At 49.4% G+C, this 23,792-nt stretch overlaps 1 protein-coding gene across 6 annotated transcripts in view; it reads right to left on the reverse strand.

Moving 5' to 3' along the window:
• The window catches only part of LOC138282379 (Y+L amino acid transporter 2-like), a 588,082-nt gene that overhangs the window by 176,858 nt on the left and 387,432 nt on the right, over positions 1 to 23,792 (reverse strand). For all 6 annotated transcript variants that reach the window (XM_069219875.1, XM_069219872.1, XM_069219870.1 and 3 more), the window contains one exon: positions 10,344 to 10,467. In XM_069219875.1, the coding sequence (XP_069075976.1) occupies positions 10,344 to 10,467 (124 nt within the window). The remainder of the gene's footprint in view (positions 1 to 10,343; positions 10,468 to 23,792) is intronic.

Below are 23,792 nucleotides of genomic sequence, written 5' to 3' on the forward strand. Positions count from 1 at the left end.
CAGGAGTGACCTTTGGACATCCCCAGAAAAAACAGAAGTACATAACCAGGCATGGCATTGTAAGGCCACCGTCGTAGCAACCGATCTGCCCAGAGAGTCAGTAGTGTCCAGCCCACAACGGATTATGAGCTCTGCTGCATCTTTCCCATCGTTCACAACTTTTTAGACACATTATCACGGGCCTCCTCCGGTATCTGCAGCAGGTCTTGGGTAACTGTATCCCACAAAGAGTGGGTATAGCGGCCCAAAAAGCATGCAGTGTTCACAGACCGCAGCGCGAGACGGGAGGAAGAAAACAACTTCTTGCCAAACTGTTACAGTCTTTTGGTTTCCCTATCCGGGGGTATGGTAGGGAATGTGCATGAAGAAGAGGAAGCCTGGATAACAAGACTCTCAGGCGTGGGGTGTTGGGACAGGAATTTAGGGTCGTTCGTAGAGGGCCGATGGCAGCGTGCGATTGTCCTATTCACAGGAGCCCCTGTGTTGGGTTTGGACCATGTACCCAAAAGGACATCGGTGAGGGCTTCATTAAACGGCAAAAGGGGTTCTGAAGTAGAAGCACCTCCATCTGGAGATTAGACCTGACTTCAACAGTGGGAAGCTTGAGACCAAGGACCTCAGATGCCCTACTGACCACCATATCATAAGATGCTCCCTCCGCTGTAACCACGGTAGGAGGAGACAGCATGGCAGCGTCAGGAGAAGTATCCAGACCACTGGCTTCACCCAATTCCTAAGCCCAGTCCATAGAAGGATCATCCTGGTATTCATAAGGGTCCAGGGACCCCTCCAATCCCTCCCCATATTTGAACCCATAAGAAAAAGGGTCCGAATCCAACCTGGGGCGAATAGGTCCCATTGAAGTCGAAGGCGGCATCGGCCGACGCCGCTCTGACTCCGAGTGGTCGGGGATAAGAGTTGGGTCAACGTCAATAGTGGGCACTACTGACGTCGGGAGCCTCGATGATCGACCTGGCGCTGGGGAGGACTCAAGGGTGCGACCGGCGCCGGTGCGGATCCGTGCATGAATCTGTAGGTGACCTCGCTGACCAGAGCTGAAGCCGCCGGCGCGGATCCCGAAGGCCCCTCAGCCGAACCCCTTAGGCCCGAAGGCACCGTATTGGGGTCGGACCACCCAAATATGAGGCGCATGGCCTCATAAAACGTTGGGCGGGGGTCACTCCAGCTCCGAGAAACTCGGGGAAGCGCGGAGCCAACCCAGACACAGGCTCCGAGGACGGAGGTCTTGTGCGTGGACGCTCTTCCTGCGTTGCTTCAGCCGAGGAACAGGGCGAAGTCGGAGGGCGATGAGACTTCTTCGACTTCTTCTTCTTCTTACCTTGACCCGAGGATTTGGAAGAAGACGAGTGGCGATGACTCCGTGACCGATTTCGAGACCCTCCTCTCGAGCGAGACCGGGACCTACACGGAGTCGAGTGCCAGGCAGCCATAAGCTTTAGGGACCGCTCCCTCAAAGCCTTCGGGTGCATGGCCCGGCACTCTGAGCACGACTTCAGGTCGTGGTCGCGCTCGAGACACCACAGGCAAACCCGATGAGGATCCGTCACCGACATCGTACGAAGACAGTCCTCACATGGCTTGTACCTGGTCTTCGGCAACATCCTCGACACACCAAAGTTTCACAGAAAAAATTGTCGAATTCGGTCAAAAAAATAGCCAGGGTAGCTCTTCTCCGGATCAGTGCGTGGCGCGGAAAGAAAAGAACTGCTGTCACTGTGCGAGGGCGGCATCTATATACTACTCCTGACGCATTCCGGCAACCACGATGCCAACTACGTCCGCGGAGTCAACCGACGCCACCTGCTGACGAGCAAGGGTATTGCTCAAAGAAATATCTCCCGATCCAGTCTGACGCCTGGGGGAAATTCTAAGGTAAGGAATCTTCAACTAAAAGTCTCTATCAGATACATAATTTACAGCCAAATGTGCTGCTTAGCTAAGCCTGAAATCGTAACCAATTTTCCCTAGTGAATACAGGGCAACAGTCATATGCAGAGGTATGCAGTAGGAAGGCAGCAAAAAGGGTATAGTTGCCACAAATTCAGTGATGGCAGCAATCACCTCTATCTTACTTTTACCTATTATCTCACCTGCCAAGCCACTAGGAGACAAGCACCTAAAGATGCCCTTAGTACAACCAATCCTCAGGGAACTGGACACCATGTGTTGTAGGTCATGCGGTGGGACAATGGTTTCCTTCATGTTGCTAAGTATCTTTGCACAATGGGCAGTCAGATCATCTTTTGCTTCTAGTTAGATCCCTTTGTCCTAGTTCTTAGGTACAATCTCTCTTTATTAAACGTCTGAGCTAACCACTGTCTTGATTTTCCTCAAGATCTTGCAATCGGCCTATTCCGTACCTCATTTTTTACTGACAGCTGTGCTTAATTTGTACAAATAAACCTATAAGTCCAGGTCCCCAAGGTTTTTCTTAGGAACTCGCCACAATGATTCCAAATGTTGTGGTGTTGAATACCGAGGCTGCCTGGTCTTGACTCCACCTCATGCCTCTGTCATCTAAAATAAAGACTTTGGTCCTCATTACAACCCTGGCGGTAAATGCCGCCTATCGCCTAACGCCTAACGCCATGCCAACAGCCACCAAGATACCGTGACCACAGCAGTAATCCGCCATGGGTATTATGACCCACACAGAGAATCCCACCACAATACAGTCCGCCAGCCCAAAGGTCAGTGATAAACTGGCGATAGCAAAGCCCACACCATTACGCCAACAGGAATACGCCCACAGTATCACGACCCACGAATCAATGCGGCGGTCATTCAACCGCGGCGATCCATTGGCGGTACACACCGCTGCACTCAAAATATACACACACTTACAAAACTACACCACATTCGACAATTCAAAATACACACACCTGACACACATACACACACCACACCCTCACACCCATACCACTATAAAACACCCCCCCACATTACCCACAACCCCTTACAACAACAAAAAAGAGACCAAGCACAGAGACAAGCAAAGAGCACCCACTCAATCAGAGGCACAGAACACCATCAGCCATACACCATCCATGCACATCACAGTATACACCCCAACAAATCACCCCACACATCACCTCACACATCCTCACACATATCACTCACAGCACATCCATGGCACCCCAAATACACCCCAGGTTTTCAGAGGAGGAGCTAAGGGTCATGGTGGAGGAAATCATCCTGGTAGAGCCACAACTATTCGGATCACAGGTGCAGCAGACCTCCATTGCAAAGAAGATGGAGCTATGGCGGAGAATCGTGGACAGGGTCAACGCCGTGGGACAACAACAAGAACAAGGGATGACATCAGGAAGAGGTAGAACGACCTACCGGGGAAGGTACGTTCCGTGGTTTCAAGACACCAAATTGCTGTACAGAGGACTGGCGGTGGACCCCCACCTCCTCCCCCACAACTAACAACATGGGAGGAGCAAGTCTTGGACATAATGCATCCTGAGGACCACGCAGGAGTAGCAGGAGGACCGGACTCTGGTAAGTCAAATCTTTACTATCATATCCCCCACCCTACCTGCATGCTATCACAAACTCCTACCCCCACCCCCATCACTCCATCACCTCAAATATACCACACTATCACAACCCACCCATCCCAATACCAGGCCCTGCATGCCACACCAATCCATGGACCCCATCACAGACCTGCATGGACACTCATTACCCCAGCATGCCCAATAGAGAGACTCACCCAGCCCACAAAATCACCACTCACACAAGGAGAAGCCGACAGGGAAAGCACAATCATACAGGGAAACACACCCATTGCACAAGATGGCACACACAGATACATTAAAAATTCATTTTCATCCCAACAGGACCCCTACCCAATGTCACCGGAGAGGAGGTGCCAGCTACATACACCCCCCCCCCCCCAGTGATCATGATGCGTGGGCAATGCCTGTTTGGAGTGGTGTGGATGTAAGCCACCCACATGTCGGCGTCCTGGCCTGAGTGCTACATGAGAAGTGGTCAGTGTATGTGCGTATGTGTGTCAGGGCATGGGTGGGAACTGGTGGCCAATGAGTATGACGGTCCAGACGGGTGAGTAATTACATTTTCTGCTGTCTTTTCCCTCTAGGTCAGCGCCCACCAGAAAAAGGGTATTTGGCGTGCCATCGCCAAGGAGGTGTGGACCCTGGGGGTCTATCACAGGCAGAGCACCCACTGCCGCAAGAGATGGGAGGACCTGTGCCGCTGGACAAAGAAAACGGCGGAGGCCCAGCTGGGGCTGACCTCCCAACATGGAAGGGGTGCCCGTCGCACCATGATCCCCCTGATGTTCTGCATCCTGGCGGTGGCATATCCGGAGATGGATGGGCGCTTGAGAGCATCACAGCAACCACAAGGGGGTGAGTACAGATTCAGAAAGCTGACTTTGCATGCTTTAGGAGCTAGCAGGGTGGGGGATGGGGCGGTGGGTGCCCCTCCGCCAGGTGATCATGGCAGGATAGGTCCCTTGTTTGCAGGCTCTGAAGCACTCCTACCCCAGTGGTACAAGTGGCCAACTACTAGTGGGCAGGGTCCTGTGGGTGTCAGGTGTGCAGATGCTGGCGTTAGGCATTGTACCCCATGGGCTGGTGACTCCCTTAGTGACTGGTTGGGCATGGCCTAGTGCATAGGACAGCTTCCTGTGTGTTGTGTCCGCCAACAGTAGTGGTGTTCCTGGCATTGACCAAGTGTATCCTCTGTCTTTCCCCCCCTTTTTGTTTTGTCACCCTGTCCTTGTGTGCATTAGCATCATCTGGCTGAGGAGCAGAGGCACAGGCGACGGAGGGAGCTGCATCCCACATGGGCCTGGAGGCCGAAACCGCCGAGGATGAAGGCACCAGTGGGACGGAAGGCGAGGGGAGCTCCACGATGGCGACAAGAGGGGAGACAAGTGACAGCGATTCCTCCTCCGATGGAAGCTCCCTGGCAGTGGTGGACACCTCTGTGCCCACACCAACAACAGGTACAGCCGCCACCCCCCTACCAGCACCGTCCTCCTAGCAGCCCCGCAGCATGTTGCCCGTGCCCACTCACCCAGGAGGGTGGGCATCTCCTTCGCCCCAGGCACCTCAGGCCCTGCCCCAGTCAGCCCTGCTGCCCTCAGTGAGGAGGCTATTGACCTCCTGAGATCCCTCTCTGTTGGGCAGTCAACCATTCTGAATGCCATCCAGGGTGTCGAGAGGCATTTGTAACAAACAAATGCATACCTGGAGGGCATTCATTCTGGCATGACGGCCCAACAGAGAGCATTTCAGGCTCTGGCCTCAGCACTGATGGCAGCCATTGTAACTGTGTCCAGCCTCCCCACTCCAACTTCCACAACCCAGACCCAATCCCCTCTACCTCACCCTATCCCAAGCACACCTTCAGACCAGCATGCACACAAATCAACACACAAAAGTGGCTCAGGAAAACATAAGCACCACACATCATCGCACAGGCACTCACATAAGCACCATACCCATGCAAACATACCAACATCCACTTCCTCCACTGTGTCCCCCTCCTCCTCTTCGTCCACCTCCCTCCCAGTAGCATCTCCACTCACACCTGCATGCACTACATCATCAGCCACTGCCTCCATCACCAGCACGCCCATCACAACACACCCCTCATGAGCAGTCACCACCCCCACAACCATGCACACATCCCCTGTGTCCTCTCCCAGTGTGTCTGTGAGCCCTCCTCCCAAAGTACACAAATGCAGGCACAAACCCACTCAACAGCCATCCACCTCACACCAGCATCCAGCCCACACACCTTTACCCAAACTCAGCAGACGTACACCTCCTACAACCACTACCTCTTCCTCCACTCCCAAACCCCCTCCATCTTCCTGTCCCAGTGTGTTTAAAAAACTTTTCCTGGCTAACATTGACGTCTTCCCTACACCTCCCCCCCCCACTGTTCTTCCCCTGGTGCCAGGGTGTCAGATCCCAGGCCAGCACCTCAGCCACCAACTCGGCGTCCAATGTGGTACCTGCAAGTCCCAGGGGATCAAAGGGGGCACCCGTCAGGGCTGGCAGTGTTCCACAGAACAATGCAAAGGACCAACCGATTCCGTCACCTGCCAAGGTGAAGAAGGGGCCAGCATGCAGCACGGACAAGAAGCACGACCCACTCAGCAAGGCCTCATCCAAAAAACAAGAGGACAGTGCCAAGCCCAGCAGCGTCTGCCAAGGTGGGGAAGGAAAAAAAAAAACAAAGATAAGGCACTTCAGGCCTCGGAGCCTCCAGGTGAGGGACTTGTGACCACCATTAGTTCTGACAGGCCAGTAACCTGTAACGCGGAACTCACAGCCACAAGCACCGCCACCTGCACCGCCATCTGCACCACCACCTGCGCCGCCGCTGCCACAACAACAGTCAGCAGCATCATCCCCAGCGGGCAGCCGTCCAAGGCTGCTGGAGACGGCCTGGTGTCTCCCTCCACTACTACCAGCACCTGCACCACAGCCAGCACCGGCAGCATCTCCGCCACAGACACCGCCGCAGGCACCGCCACCTGCACCGCCATATGCACCGCCACATGCCCAGCCGGTGCCACTACATTGGACATCAGCAGCATCCCCAGTGGGCAGCCATCCGTGGCTGCAGGAGACGGCCTGGACCCTGCACCCACCACTTGAAGCACCAGCACTGGCACTACCAGAAGTTTGCAGCCTAAGTCGCCGCAGAATGGATTCTGGCTCTGCCTCCATTGAGTATCATGCTACCTGTTCCCTGGACATCTCGTGCCTCAGACACTCAGGTGAGGGAATGTGAACTGCCCCAGGTGCAGCATCACTGGGCACAAAGCCCCCTCCAGAACCAGTAAAGATATGCATCCACTCACCCAATCCTTGGCAGGATGAAGCAAACTGGGCACAAAGCCCCGTCCAGAACCAGTGGAGATATGCATTCACTCACCCAATCCTTGGCAGGATGAAGCACACTGGGCACAAACCCCCCTCCAGAACCAGTTGAAAACTGGCACCCACTTGAGAGACTGTGGTTTTGCACGCCTCAGGACCAAGCAGTGGGCAAACCACCCACTTGACAGACTGTGGCTTTGCACTCCCCACGACCAAGCAGAAGGGCAAACCACCCATTTGAGAGACTTGAGAGACTGTGGCTTTGCACTCCCCAGGACATCACTGTGGGCATGTTGCCCCCTCGAGGAGCAGTGGTATTGTACCATCTTCCGGCTGAGGTGCCCCCCCTCCCCTTCCCCCTGAGGTGCCTGTGTGTTTTCGACCTCATGCCCCTGCAGTGTTCTTTCCGTTTTGAGGCAGGAGTCAAGTGTGGGCTTCGCCCATGTTTTTTAGGCCCACTGGTCCACGGACATTTGCAAAGGACAATGTACGGCCCTCAGTACATATTGTAAATATTTGTATATACTGTTGTTTACAATTGTTAACTTTATCTGCACTTTCTAAATATCACTGAATTCACTCAATTCCTTTTGTCCTTGCGTTCTTCCAGGGGGTAACGGGGTGTACATGTAATGTTGCTGCATGTTTTTGTGTGTATGGTGTTGTGGGTGAGGGTGGGGGTGTTGCGTGTGTGTGTCACTCTCTTTTTCCTCCACCCCTCCCCTGTGTGCTAGGTGCAGTACTCACCGTGGTCGTCGCCGCCGCCTTCTTTGATATTCCTGGTGTATTAGCAGATACACCAGCATCGGCAGGACCTGTAGTTCGGGCTCCATGGCGTCCTGGTTCTTCATTGAGTGTCGAAATATGAGTAGTTCCCCTTCTGTGTCCTGTTTCCGCCGTGCTTTTTGATGTTGTTGGTACCGCCGCAGAAAAGCTGGTGGATTGGTGCCTTGTAATAGCGTGGGCGGTACATTGTCTTCTGCCTGTCTGTTGGCGGTGACCACCGCGGTGTTTGTTGCTACCGCCGTGACGGTCAGAGTGTTAAAGTGGCTATGTTGGTGGTTTCCGCCGTAGTCGTGATCCCATTTTTTTAACCGCCGGCCTGGTATTACTGCGCTTTATCACCAACCACCAGGGTTGTAACGAGGGCCTTTGTCTCTTTATCTCACTCTTGCAGGTTCTTTTCCTTTCCTTCTTTCTCCAGTTGGTATGGTTTCCCGTATTTCCCTTCTTCTTCATCCTGTCCTTTTTCTGCATTTTTTCTTCCTTGCTCTGGGTCAAAGTTTAATGAAAAACAAGTCCTGGCTCCCTAAAATGAGTACTGGTGCCCACCAGCCGCAAGCAGTGTCTTGCTGCGCAGCCCTGTGCCACCCGGGAAGGGCAGAAATGGACTGTATCTACAAGATACAGCACATTTCTGTCCTCTCCTCCTGCGCTGGCACTCAAAATACTGCCTAGCACCAACACAGGCAACCTTGAACCATGGTGCAAGGATGCCTGCCTTGCAGGAATGATTGTTTTTGTGCATGAAAGGACACCTTTCTGCACAAAAACAATCAGGAAAGGTGTTTTCTTCTTTCTATGTATGCTGCAGAATGCAGCACACATAGGAAGAAGAAAAAACGGGGAGAAATAAAGATATTTCCCCCTGTTGCATCACTTCTACACCACCATTCCAGACTTGTAAATTTCGAAGCGTTCCATGAGTGTTGTGTGGGAACACCCCAAGCAATACCCATGGAACGCCCCTTTCATCCAGTTTTAATGCATGAAAGAGGCCCATATTTACAAGGCCATGTAAAGCCACACAAGGTGGCTTTGTGTAGTCTTTTAAATATGGAATGGCACACTGCACCACCGCAGCGTAAAAAAATTATACTCCGGTGGCACAGTGTGCCGATAGGGCCTCATAAATGAGGCCCATTGTTTTTACAAATATATGAGTAAACCTCACCATTGCTTATAGTTTGAACTTGGAAAGTGTTTTACTTTTGTCAAATGTAAAAAAGACTTTAGACTAATATTCTGGCAGAAATCAGTTATAGGTAGGAGTAGCAACCTATACCCCTCACCTGGCAATTTGGACCCATATTTATACTCGGTTTGCGCTGAATTAGCATAATTTTTTTAATGCTAATTCAGCGCAAACCTAACTCCATATTTATACTTTGGTGCTAAACACGTCGATTAAACAACAATGTGTGCCCAGTGACCAAGATATGGTGGTCCAGGTAAAAGCCACAAGAATGACCTTGAGATATAAAAGTGCAACAGTAGATGACAAGTTACCTTTGCTATGTTTCCAGGAACTCGAATTGTAACTCAGAGCAATATACACAACTATTTCACTCCTCCACTTCAAGAAGGAACTGACTCATCACTTCAAATAATATTCCGGCCATAAGTAAACAAGATCTAATGCAACCTGCCTTAAAATGTCAAATTAAGGTATATCTCCTCTCTTATATTATATATTCCCCACACTCTGTAGAGCACTCTATTGCTTTATAGCAAGGTTCCTGCTATAAGAATAAACAAACTTACATTAAGACATATATGCATATATTTCTGAATTAGAAGAAAATAATAATTTACTTTCAGGGCCACCTATTTCCTCTTTTTCTCTTCTAAGAGCAGTTTTTAATTAATTAGTTTATCCTTGTTTATGACCTACAATAGTTTTGTCTTTGTTTTCAGGTCTCTTTCAAAGAATGCTTCATGATTTTCAAGGAGCTTGTCCTGGATCAGCCTAAATATTTGTTAGGCAACCCGAAGATGACTGGTGACAATGAGAATCACGAATTGTGTGCTAATTCTTTACTATTGCCTCTATTGCTCCATAGCTTTGGAATTCACTATATTTCCCTGACGTTTTTCTGTCGCCCGTTTTACAGACCTCTTATCATGCATTTCTTTAAGCAAGTCTATCCTACTTTGGACAAATAGGATTCTCCGTGCGTCTGGCAGTCAATTTGTTGATCGTCTCTTTCCCTGAAAACATTTGCATCCATCAGTACATATATTTACCTGCATTAGTCCATTGATCTTTGCCCATCCATCAGCACTCATACATTCGTCAGTGTCTAAGCATGCCTGCAAGTCTGTCTGTGTCTGTTGTTCATATCCTGTTCTAGTGTGTTCCTGCTTGTCTGCTCGACCTGTCTGGTCATATGTATCAAGCAATTAAACATTTCCTCAATGGGGGACTTCTTTCTTTTTATATATGCATTGTATATTACATTCTTTAATCACGTAAGTATGTCAATGTTTCATATGGCTTCCTTGCACCACTTGATTACTTACAGCTAGGAACCTTTGTAGAAAACTAAGAAAGGAAAACAATGTAACAATGTAAGTAAATAAGATACACATTAAGATATGTCAGGGTAGAAAAGGTCAGACAAGATTCCTTCGGAACATTCACAGTTTCTTGTCTTGGAGTCTTACCACTGCTACAGCACTGCTGCCGAGAATAGTTTCCGCGTCCAGCACAGTGTAATACGCCACATTTGTCAGGATGTAGATAAGAGTAAGGAGAGGCATTGAAATGATTACTGTTAAGGGAAGGTTCCTGTTACAAAGATAAAAGTAGCAAAGTGAACTCATATTTTCATGGTTTTCAGTACATTACACAAAACATAGTAGTTGTATTTGTCTATGGCCCATTTTATGGTACTAGTTTGCATTTTATCACATACACTTATAGGAAATGTCAACCAGTTTTCTGATGCCAGAGTAGTGGAAATATTTTATGTACTGTAACCAAATAAGCTTAGCTCTTCCCTCTCTCCTCAGCTGGAACCTTCTGACACCCTAGACAGATGCCACACCCTGTCGTGTTCACATTTGCTACTCTATTAAAGTGTCATAATGCAGAAGGTTCCATCTAGCTTACTTCGAAATCAGAAAGCAAGATAAGATAATTTTTATATTGGATTGTGCATTATTTGCAATGAACAAATAATTGCCAGGGCCCAGTTTCAAAAACATGTATAAATCATATCATTAGCAATATCAGAATAATAATGGAGGGGGATTAGATAGCATTCTGTAATCAACATAAAATGCAGCAAGGCTTGAAGGAGCTAGTTAGAACATTTTGGGGGTGATTCTGACCCCGGCGGTTCCTTACCGCTGGGGCCAGGGTCGGCGGGAGCACCGCCAACAGGCTGGCGGTGCCCCGCAGGGCCTTCTGACCGCGGCGGTTCAGCCGCGGTCAGAAGAGGAAAACCGGCGGTCTCCCGCCGGTTTTCCGCTGCCCTGGGAATCCCCCATGGTGGCGCAGCTTGCTGCGCCGCCATGGGGGATTCTGACAGCCCATACCGCCATCCTGTTCCTGGCGGTTCTCCCGCCGGGAACAGGATGGCGGTATGGGTTGTCGTGGGGCCCCTGGGGGCCCCTGCAGTGCCCATTCCAATGGCATGGGCACTGCAGGGGCCCCCGTAAGAGGGCCCCACTTTGTATTTCAGTGTCTGCATTGCAGACACTGAAATACGCGACGGGTGCCACTGCACCCGTCGCACCTTCCCACTCCGCCGGCTCAATTCTGAGCCGGCGTCCTAGTGGGAAGGGTTTTTGCACTGAGCTGGCGGGTGGCCTTTTGGCGGTCGCCCGCCAGCCCAGTGCAAAAGCCAAAATACCCTCAGCGGTCTTGCGACCGCGGAGCGGTATTTTGGAGGGGGGAAGTCTGGCGGGCGGCCTCCGCCGCCCGCCAGACTTAGAATGACACCCTTTGTATGCTATTCTGAGAAAGTAGCCTCTTTCTATCATGGTTACCCCCACTTTTGGCCTGTTTGTGAATGTGTGTCAGTGTGTTTTTACTGTCTCACTGGGATCCTGCTAGCCAGGACCACAGTGCTCATAGTTAATACCCCTTTTGTCAGTGTGCTTTGCCTGTCTCACTGGGATTCTGATAGTGTTCATAGTTTGTGGCCTAGGTGTATGTTGTCAGTAGTGCTTAACTGTTTCACTGAAGTTCTGCTAACAAGAACTCCAGTGCTTATGCTCTCTCCACTTCAAAATTAGTCACTATAGTTTAGTGACTTCATATTCCAATTCCAATTCCAATTGGCACACTGGACCTCCCTTATAAGTCCCTAGTATATGGTATCTAGGTACCCAGGGCATTGGGGTTCCAGGAGATCCTTATGGACAGCAGCATTTCTTTTGCCGCCTATAAGGGGCTCAGACAAACCCTTCTTCAGGACAGCCACTGCAGCCTGCGTGAAATAGTGCACACACTATTTCACAGCCATTTTCCCTGCTCTTAAGTAACTTAAAATCACCTATATATCTAACCTTTATTTACTGAAGGCTAGGTACTAAGTGTGAGGGCACCCTTGCACTAGCAGAGATGTCCCACGCTGTCCAAGGCCAATTCCCCAGACTTTCTGAATGCGGGAATACCATTACATGCCTGCACTACATATAGGTCAGTACCTATATGTAGCTTCACAATGGTAACTCTGAATATGGCCATGTAAGGTGTCTAAGATCATGGAATTGTCCCCCCATTCCAAATCTGGTATGGGGGGGCAATCCCATGCATCCTGGGGGCTCCACTATGGACCCCCAGTACTCCCAAACCAGCTCTGAGGCTTGCACTGCAGCTACAGCTGCTGCCACCTCACAGACAGGGTTCTGCCCTCCCGGGGTCTGAACAGCTCAGTCCCAGGAAGGCAGAACAAAGCATTTCCTTTGGGAGGAGGGTGTTACACCCTCTCCCTTTGGAAACAGGTGTTACAGGCTTGGGAGGGGTAGCCTCCCAGATCCTCTGGAAATGCTTTGAAGGGCACAGATGGTGTCCTTCTTGCATAATCCAGTCTACACCAGTCCCTGCTCTGGTGCGAAACTGGACAAAGGAAAGGGGAGTGACTACTCCTCTGTCCATCACCATCCCATGGGTGGTGCTTACAGCTCCTCCAGTGTGTCCCTGGCGTTAGCCATCTTGGTTTTCAAGGTGTGGGGACACTCTGGAGATCTGAGTGGCCAGTGCCAGCAGGTGACGTCAGAGACCCCTCCTGATAGATGCATACTTGGTTTGGTAGACAATCCCCCTCTCGGGGCTATTTAGGGTCTCTCCTGGGGGTTGCTCTTCAGATTCAGCTTGCAAGTTTCCTCCAGGAATCCTGTGCACCCTCTGCTTCAGCTTCTGACCGTCAGATCAACCACAGACTGCTCCAGGAACGGCTGTAACTGCAACAAAGTATCCAGAAAGACTACTGTGACCCTGCAACTTCAGCTCCAGCCATCAACTGCAACAGTTTCCAAGGTTTGCACACTCTGAGGACTCTCTGCCTTCACCCTACACCAGAAGAACCGAAGGAATCTCCAGTGGGGTAAGGGAGTCACTTCCCTGCTCCAGCAGGCACCTTCCAAGATGACGACCGGTTCTCTGGGACCCCTCTCCTGGTGATGAACGTGGTCCCTGGAACACAGGTGGTGGACCCTTTCGACCCAGACTGTCCTAAGGGCCAGCTGTCCAAATTTGGCGGAGGTAAGAGCAGGCCTTCCCAGTTTGCGACAGTACCCCTGAGCACCGCGTCATCTCTAGCTCCTGGGTCCTCTGTGTACTTTGAGCAAGAATCCTTCGTGAACAGCATGGCCCAGGTCCTCAGCATTCCATCCTGCGACGCAGAGCTTGCTGAGTTGTTCTCCCGTGGCATGGGACCTTCTTTTGTTGTGCTGCACCAACCACAATTTGCAACTTCTTTGTCCCTGTGTCCTGGGTCCCCGTGGGTCCTGCCTGGTTATCTGTGGGTTCCCTTCAGTGTTCGGAGCCCCCTCTGCCTCCTCAATCTGAATTGAGGCCCCCACTGGAATCCAGTGACACAAACTGCTTGCATACAACATCTCGACATGGGGCATCTCTTGCATCATGCAGGAACCCGCAGCCATCTTCTTTGGTGCTCTTCAGCAGACTTCTTCTAACCGGAGAATCCTCTTTTGCACCATCTTCTAGGTTGGCTGGGGCTCCTGTCCTTCCTGGAATCTTCCATGACTTCTGGATTGAGGGCCATATTTATACTTTTTGACGCAAAACTGCGCTAACGCAGTTTTGCGTCAAAAAAGTTAGCCGCCGGCGCTGCCTGGTGTGCGTGAAAAAAAATGACGTACACCAGGCAGCGCCGGCGTAGGGGAATATGGAGCTTGGGCGCCAAAAAATGGGGCAAGTCAGGCTGAGGCAAATTTTTCGCCTCAACCCGATTTGCGCCATTTTTTTTACTCCCAACCCCCATTGAAATGACTCCTGTCTTAGCAAAGATAGGAGTCATGCCCCCTTGCCCAATGGCCATGCCCAGGGGACTTCTGTCCCCTGGGCATGGTCATTGGGCATAGTGGCATGTAGGGGGGCACAAATCAGGCCCCCCTATGCCACAAAAAAATAAAAATAAAATACTTACCTGAACTTACCTTAATGTCCCTGGGATGGGTCCCTCCATCCTTGGGTGTCCTCCTGGGGTGGGCAAGGGTGGCAGGGGAGGCATGGGAGGGCACCTCTGGGCTCCTTCCGAGCCCACAGGTCCCTTAACGCCTGCCTTGTCCAGGCGCAAAAAAACGGCGCAAAAGCGGCTGGACGTCATTTTTTTTGACCCGCCCACTCCCGGGCGTGAATTTTGCCCGGGAGTGTAAATACGGCGCACATACCTCGGAGTCAATTTTTTAGACGGGAACGCCTACCTTGCATATCATTAACGCAAAGTAGGTGTCCACGCTAAAAAGTGAAGCAAACTCCATGGACTTTGGCGCTAGACGCGTCTAACGCCAAAGTATAAATATGGAGTTAGTTTTGCGTCGGAATTGCGTCAAAAAAAACGACGCAATTCCGGCGCAAACAGAGTATAAATATGCCCCTTGGTCTCTTCTCTTCACAGGCCTTCAGTTAAAGGAATCCACCTTTTGTTGCTTGCAGTCTTGCTTGGTTCTTGCAATAACTCTAATCACAACTTGTAGTGTGTCCTGAGGAAACTTGCTGTACTTTACTCCTACATTCCTGGGCTCGGGGGAAGTATTTTACTTGCCTTTGGTGTTTTCTTACATTCCCAGTGCTCCTCTACACACTACACTTGCCTAGGGGGGAATTCACGATTTGCTTCCACTTTCTTAGTATATGGTTTTCGTTGCCCCTAGGCCTATTGCATTCTATTGTATTTTCTACTGTTTGCACTATTCTGTGACTATTTACTTACCTGATTTTGGTCACTAGTGTATATATTGTGTATAATACTTACCTCCAGAAGGAGTATTGCGTCTAAGATATTTTTGGCCTTGTGTCACCAAAATAAAGTACCTTTATTTTTTATAACACTGAGTATTGTCTTTTATTTTTTATAAGTACTGTGTAAATATAGTGGTATTGCAGGAGCTTTGCATGTCTCCTAGTTCAGCCTAAGCTGCTCTGCTACAGCTACCTCTAGACAGCCTAAGCTGCTAGAACACTGACTACAGTTCACTAATAGAGGATAACTGGACCTGGTATAAGGTGTAAGTACCTAAGGTACCCACTACAAACCAGGCCAGCCTCCTACAGTTATATAAAATAAACAAGCTATATGTTTAAGGGGTATGCAAGGAGATGGTGTTGAAGGAGCAGCTGACTTAATTATGTTACTTGTGCCTGCCACTTAAGCATGGATTCTTTTAATTTACACTTTAAAAAAAAAAAATCTGTTTATTAAACGTAACACTCACACAACAGTACATTGGCTGTTAATGATTCTGTGATCCATTTGTTGCTTATATATACTTGCACAGCATTATCACACATTAATTTAGCAGAAGAACGGGGAGAAAAGAAAGAGAAAAAAAAAAGGGGGGATAAAGTGGGTAAACAAAGAGAGTAAGTATAAAACAACATGCACATGCAAGGAAAAATAAAATAAAACAGCATACAGCTTGAAAACTATGTGCTTAATTAATTGTTAATTAAAGATGCAGCTAACCGCTATTAATGTCATTGCTAGTGTAGGTAATCCCCAACAGGTGGAGGGGGAAGAGAGAATAGGGAATACAGCTATTGTGTATGAGTAAAGCGGGGGTCATATCTAAGGTGCAACTTATGTTTTGCGGAGTTTGATAGGATACCGGGCAGAAGTAATATTAAGTAACCTTGGTATGGGTTGCGTGTAAATTTGACCGCGAAGAGAGTATCCTAATGTGTTGTGAGATTGCATTGTGGAAAGGGGGGAGGGCGTTGATGGCGGATGTGAGTGAGAATAAGAGAGGTTAGGGCAGGGGAATTGACGTACTGACGGTGCAGCCAGAAATGTGGTAGGCGTGTAAAATGCCCTGCTCACGGGGGATACATGTAGTCCCTAGCTTCTATTGCCACCACAAAAGTGTCCCACACCTCGGCCCTCCTGAATGAGACCTTTGTGTTGCAATGAGCGGAGTGTCTGGGCTTCAGCCTGCGTTCGGCAATGTAAGTCACGAAGCCAGGTCATGTGGGAAGGGGCGTGTGGAGCTTTCCAATGCGTTGCTATTAGCTGTTTAAAAACAATGAATGCTAAATCCATGAATCTGTGTATTTGTTTATCCTCTCTGGTGCGGCGGCGTATGCCAAGTAAGCAGGAGTCTGGTGTGGACGACAGAGCGTGAGATGAGATGTCTGTTGTGACGTCCGTAACGCGGAGCCAAGCCGAGTTTATTGAGTGGCAGCTCCAAACCATATGGTAAAAGTCAGCTGCCGGAGTGGCGCATCTTGGGCATGTCGGAGTTGTGTTCGGGTATATTCTTTGGATGCAGGCTGGGGACAAATATGAGTGGTGCATATAATTGACTTTTAATTTACACTTGAAGCAAGATAATTTGTTTTCTTGTCTTTAATCTTTAAGGCAAAGAGTTTAGCTCCAGCCTCCTTTAATGTTTTGCTACCAAATTTGGACAAGCGCCATTATGTAAAGAACAATTTTGCATCCACACAAGAGGGCAGGATGTGACAGGTTGGTGGAAATAGAAAAGTTCTGATAGGTATTTTGAGGCTTTTCAATGGTCAATTTCCATACATTTGCACAGTGATACATGTTATCTTTTCAAAGATTACAAATTTTATGGCTTTTATTGTGTCAGTTAAATTAACAGATTTCTTGTGGAGATTTAGCTCTGATGCTATATAGTACTGTAATTTAGACATCACAGTCACCTATATTAGTCTTTTGCAGAGTTGGACTGCTTAGAAGGAACAGATTTGTGATAAAGCCAAGAGAGTTAACACCAGTTCTACTGGGGAAGGTAAATGATCTAGGTTCGAGGTTCAGAACATACATATAGGAATACTTTGATTTTCTGTCTCTAACTAAAATCTGAATTTTATCTCTATAGAGGTAGAAGCCATTCATATTAATCCAGATTTTAATTGTCAAACACTAGCAGGCCGACAGCATAAATCTCACTCCACAGTCTCTTCTCGTTGATGAGGTGGGCTAAGGGTAACCTTTATAGGTCAAAGAGAAGAGGTGAAAGCGCAGTTCTAGAGGAGGATTATATTATTTTGATACTATCTTGCTTTTTCGAAAAGTGATAAGCAGGTTTTTCAGATGACTTAAAAGCTTCTCATAACCACCTGTCTCAAAGGCTGCTGATGAGTTCAGTAATATTAGTGCAACAGTTATCCATTGGTTCCTCAGATCCAACACTTTTTCCCTGATGTCCATGATGGTTGTCTTTGGTAGGTGTGCAAGAACAGTCGCTTGATTTCACGTCATTCTGAAGCAGTCAATTACACCTGCTTCCAGAATCTTCACAAGGTATGGCATGGCAAGGAAATGGGATTGCTGGACTGGAAGGTTCCAGATTTGAATTTGTAAGTAGGAAGAGAACACCTGGCCCTCTTTAACAACAGATAGGTAGCAGCTCTTCCGTCAGGATGCATGGCGATTCAGCAAATATTCTCTCCCACACTTCCCAATATCTTTTCAAAATCCTCCTTCTGCATATTTCGCACCTCTTCCCTTTCTTGGTAAGCACTCGATTGTCACTCTCTCCTTATGAACGTACTTCCTTAAATCTCCCTTTCTTCAGCATCCCCCAAACACATTCACCTGTAACTACTTCATTAGTCTTCTATTTTCACCCTGTCGTTATTTTAACAGGTTAGTACCTCTGCAGGATTTAATAAATATGTATTCTGAACATCTTAATGACCCACTGACAGGCACTCTGAGAATTTTGCAAAGGCTTCAGCCTCAACTACAGAGCACCACAATCATTGCCCATTATAAACACCCACCTACAGCCTGAGCTTGCACTGACACCTAATGAAGACCAAAATATAATATGCAGGGGCATATTTATACTTTTGTGCCGAATTTGCGTAGAAAAAAACGACACAAATTCGGCCAAAACTAACGCCATATTTATACTTTGGCGTTAGACGCGTCTAGCGCCAAAGTATGAGGAAAGAGCGTCATTTTTTTCCGTGAACGCCTTTGTTGCGTTAATGAGATGCAAGGTAGGCGTTCCCGTCCAAAAAAATGACTGCGACGCAAATGCGTCGTATTTATACTCCCGGGCAAAAATCACGCCCGGGAATGGGCGGGTCAAAAAACCCCGCATTTGCGCCGCTTTTTAACGCCTGGGTCAGGGCAGGCGTTAAGGGACCTGTGGGCTCAAAATGAGCCCACAGCTGCCCTCCCATGCCCCCAGGGACCCCCCCTGCCACCCTTGCCCACCCCAGGAGGACACCCAAGGATGGAGGGACCCACCCCAGGGACATTCAGGTAAGTTCAGGTAAGTATAATTTTTTTTTTTTATATATTTTTTTTGCATAGGGGGGCCTGATTTGTGCCCCCCTACATGCCACAATGCCCATTGACCATGCCCAGGGGACAGAAGTCCCCTGGGCATGGCCATTGGGCAAGGGGGCATGACTCCTGTCTTTACTAAGACAGGAGTCATGTAAATGGCGTCTGGGCATCGTTAAAAATGGCGCAAATCGGGTGGAGGCGATTTTTTTGCGTCAACCTGACTTGCACCATTTTTAAGACGCCCTAACGCCATTTTTCCCTACGCCGGCGCTGCCTGGTGTACGTGGTTTTTTTCCACACACACCAGGCAGCGCCGGTCTGCTTGCGCCGGCTAACGCCATTCAATAAATACGGCGCCCGCATGGCGCTTCAGAATGGCGTTAGCCTTCGCAAAAAATTTTTACGCTAAACTGCGTTAGCGCAGTTTAGCGTCAAAAAGTATAAATACGGGCCGCAGTATATAATATGCAAAAAAAACAAGATTAAAATACCGCATAAAAAAATCTACAGAAAAACATCAAGGCCCATATTTATACTTTTTGACGCAAAACTGCGCCAACGCAGTTTTGCGTCAAAAACATTAGCGCCGGCTAACGCTATTCTGAAGCGCCATGCGGGCGCCGTATTTATGGAATGACGTTAGCCGGCGTTAGCCGGCGGCGCCGTCTGGCGTGCGTTAAAAAAAAACACGTACACCAGGCAGCGCCGGCGTAGGGGGATATGGGGCTTGGGCGTCAAGAAATGGGGCAAGTCAGGTTGAGGTCATTTTTGCGCCTCAACCCGATTTGCGCCATTTTTTTTCACTCCCAACCCCCATAGAAATGACTCCTGTCTTAGCAAAGACAGGAGTCATGCCCCCTTGCCCAATGGCCATGCCCAGGGGACTTCTGTCCCCTGGGCATGGTCATTGGGCATAGTGGCATGTAGGGGGGCACAAATCAGGCCCCCCTATGCCACAAAAAAAAACAAAAACAAAAACTTACCTGAACTTACCTTAATGTCCCTGGGATGGATCCCTCCAGCCTTGGGTGTCCTCCTGGGGTGGGCAAGGGTGACAGGGGGTGTCCCTGGGGGCATGGGAGGGCACCTCTGGGCTCCTTCAGAGCCCACAGGTCTCTTAACGCCTGCCTTTTGCAGGCGCTAAAAAACGGCGCAAAAGCGGCCGTACGTCATTTTTTTTGACCCGCCCACTCGCAGGCGTGATTTTTGCCCGGGAGTATAAATCCGACGCACATGCCTCGGAGTCGATTTTTTAGACGGGAACGCCTACCTTGCATATAATTAACGCAAAGTAGGTGTCCACGCTAAAAAATGACACTAACTCCATGGACTTTGGCGCTAGACGCGTCTAACGCCAAAGTATAAATATGGAGTTAGTTTTGCGTCGAAATTGCGTTAAAAAAAAACCGACGCAATTCCGGCGCATACGGAGTATAAATATGCCCCCAAGTACTCCTCCGGAAGTAGCTAAGTGAAACATAAAATTTAAACAGGAGCTACCTCACGGACATGGATCACTTTAATCATTTTAACAGTAATTGTTGGGATCTCAGGATCAGATAGTGTGAGAAAGTAGCCTCTTTCTAGCCTTGTTACCCCCACTTTTGGCCTGTTTGTGAGTATATGTCAGGGTGTTTTCACTGTCTCACTGGGATCCTGCTAGCCAGGGCCCAGTGCTCCTAGTGAAAACCCTATGTTTTCAGTATGTTTGTTATGTGTCACTGGGACCCTGCTAGCCAGGACCACAGTGCTCATAAGTTTGTGGCCTATATGTATGTGTTCCCTGTGTGATGCCTAACTGTCTCACTGAGGCTCTGCTAACCAGAACCTCAGTGGTTATGCTCTCTCTTCTTTACAAATTGTCATTAACAGGCTAGTGACCAATTTTACCAATTCACATTGGCATACTGGCACACCCTTATAATCCCCTAGTATATGGTACTGAGGTACCCAGGGTATTGGGGTTCCAGGAGATCCCTATGGGCTGCAGCATTTCTTTTGCCACCCATAGGGAGCTCTGACAATACTTACACAGGCCTGCCACTGCAGCCTGAGTGAAATGATGCCCACATTATTTCACAGCCATTGTACATTGCACATAAGTAACTTATAAGTCACCTATATGTCTAACCTTCACCTGGTGAAGGTTGGGTGCAAAGTTACTTAGTGTGTGGGCACCCTGGCACTAGCCAAGCTGCCCCCACATCGTTCAGGGCAAATTCCCCAGACTTTGTGAGTGCGGGGACACCATTTTACGCGTGCACTATACATAGGTCACTACCTATGTATAGCGTCACAATGGTAACTCCGAACATGGCTATGTAACATGTCTAAGATCATTGATGCCATTCTGGCATTGGGGAGACAATTCCATGATCCCCCGAGTCTCTAGCACAGACCCGGGTACTGCCAAACCTCCTTTCCCGGTGTTTCACTGCAGCTGCTGCCAACCCCTCAGACAGGTTTCTGCCCTCCTGGGGTCCAGCCAGGCCTGGCCCAGGAAGGCAGAACAAAGGACTTCCTCAGAGAGAGGGTGTTACACCCTCTCCCTTTGGAAAAAGGTGTCAGGGCTGGGGAGGAGTAGCCTCCCCCAGCCTCTGGAAATGCTTTGATGGGCACAGATGGTGCCCATCTCTGCATAAGCCAGCCTACACCGGTTCAGGGATCCCCCAGCCCTGCTCTGGCGCGAAACTGGACAAAGGAAAGGGGAGTGACCACTCCCCTGACCTGCACTTCCCAGGGGAGGTGCCCAGAGCTCCTCCAGCGTGCCCCAGACCTCTGCCATCTTGGATTCAGAGGTGTGCTGGCACACTGGACTGCTCTGAGTGGCCAGGGCCAGCAGGTGATGTCAGAGACTCCTTCTGATAGGCTCTTACCTGTGTTACTAGCCTATCCTCCTTCCTAGGTAGCCAAACCTCCTTTTCTGGCTATTTAGGGTCTCTGCTTTGGGGAATTCTTCAGATACCGAATGCAAGAGCTCACCAGAGTTCCTCTGCACTTCTCTCTTCACCTTCTGCCAAAGAATCGACCGCTGACTGCTCAGGACGCCTGCAAAACTGCAACAAAGTAGCAAAGACGACTACTGCAACCTTGAATCGCTTCATCCTGCCGGCTTTCTCGACTGTTTCCTGGTGGTGCATGCTCTGGGGGTAACCTGCCTCCTTCTTGCACCAGGAGCTCTGAAGAAATCTCCCGTGGGTTGAAGGAATCTTCGCCCTGCAACCGCAGGCAACAAAAGACTGCATCACCGGTCTTCTGGGTCCCCTCTCAGCACGACGAGCGTGGTCCCTGGAACTCAGCAACTCTGTCCAAGTGACTCCCACAGTCCAGTGACTATTCAGTCCAAGTTTGGTGGAGGTAAGTCCTTGCCTCCCCACGCTAGACTGCATTGCTGGGTACCACATGATTTGCAGCTGCTCCGGCTCCTGTGCACTTTTCCAGGATTTCCTTTGTGCACAGCCAAGCCTGGGTGTTGGAAAATGGGTTATTGGTAGGGCAGGTAGGTACCTACACCTAGCAACAAGCCACTAACCTCCACATAGGTACAGTTAGGTCTCAGTAAATTAATCCCAGCTCAACCCTTGGTAGCTTGGCAACGAGCGTCAAGGCTTAACTTAGGAGACAAAGTGTAAAGCATTCAAATACCACAAAACAGTAATTAAATAAAACCCAGGAAACAGTTTAAAAATCCAAAACCAATTTATAACAATAGTTTATATTTTTATCTTTAAAATGACACAAAAACGATTAAAATCGGTTCAGGGGAACCGGAGATATGAATTTTTAAAGAATTATTACTTTTCTAGCGCTTAGAAACAAAAAGCGCCAATCGGGTCATCTGGTTGCACCTCGACCGGGGCAAAGTCAAACTTTCAGGCCGACCGCGATGGAGCCCTGCTCGGCTACAGGTCGCGGGAGGCCTCGGTTAAAAAGTTACCTTCTGACTTAGTCTTTATTTTGAAGTTTTTCTTCACCGGGACGAACCTGACAGTTGAATCCGACCTCCTGGAGCCCTTGTCCAGATACGCGATGTGGGTTTCCTCGGTGGAGACTTTTACCTTCGGACTTAGTCGTTTTTTCGAGATGAAAATCCTTCGACCGGGGTAAACCTGGATCTTGATCCGACGTCCATGGAGCCCTTCTCGGATACGATGGCTGGGAGGTCCCGGTCAACTTTTTACGTTCGGACTTAGTCTCTTTTTTGGATGTTTTTCTTTACCGGGACGAACCACGAAGTCAGGCCGGGTCGCGGTTGAGGCAAGCCGGCTAGAATTTCCGCGGCGGGTCGGTCCCTCTCTGGAGCTTTTTTCCAAAAATTCTCAAATCTTTTCCAAACTTCTGGGGCTTCACCCAGATGTTCTTTTAAGGTTCTTTTGGGGTCCACAGCTCACCCCAAGGGTCCAGAAGTTCTATGATGGTCCTTGGGGGGTGCGGACTTCAACTCCCAGAATGCACCTGGCGCAAACTCCTTTTTGGCCACTGGACAGTGGTCAGCTGGTCGCTTTCTTCAGGAGTTGGTGCAGGGGACTCTGGTTAGCAATTTTTCACCTGTAGCAAACAGGGAGTCCCTCCTTGAACCAGTTGAAGCCAGGCAAAGTCCTTCTTGTGGTGAAGCCCAAGTGTGCAGCTGGTGCAGTCCTTCTGAGTGCAGGTTCCAGGTGCAGGCCAGGGGTCCAGCAGGGCAGTCCTTCTTCTCCTTAAGTTCTTTCTTCTTGAAATTTGGTGGGGATCTGAGGCGTGGGTGCAGGTCTGCCAGTTTTATCCTTGCTCCTGGGTGAAAAGCAGGGGGGCCCTGGTTCTCCAATCAGGGACAGGGTCGTCCCCCTGTGATGACCACTTCCTGGGAAGTGTGGCAAAAATCCATCCCAGAAGGCAACAGTCTCTAAAAATCCAACATGGATGAATCTGATTTTTGGAGGTTACATCTGGCTGAGCCCACCCACTGGTGTGGCTAAAAATCATAAACACACCCCTCTCCTGCCCTCTCCTAATCTAATCAAGGGGCACCTAATTGTCTGGGGTTGCAGGATGTGGGGGTGTTGCTGGGTGCTCCAAATGTCCTTCTCTGCCTTTGAAGACCAGTTTGGCAGCCCTCCCCCTTCCTGCCTCACCATCTGCTGAGGGGAGATTCTCTCCCCCAAGCACATTCCTT

The sequence above is a fragment of the Pleurodeles waltl genome, chromosome 2_2, assembly GCF_031143425.1.
Source record: "Pleurodeles waltl isolate 20211129_DDA chromosome 2_2, aPleWal1.hap1.20221129, whole genome shotgun sequence".
Classification (NCBI taxonomy): Eukaryota; Metazoa; Chordata; class Amphibia; order Caudata; family Salamandridae; genus Pleurodeles; species Pleurodeles waltl.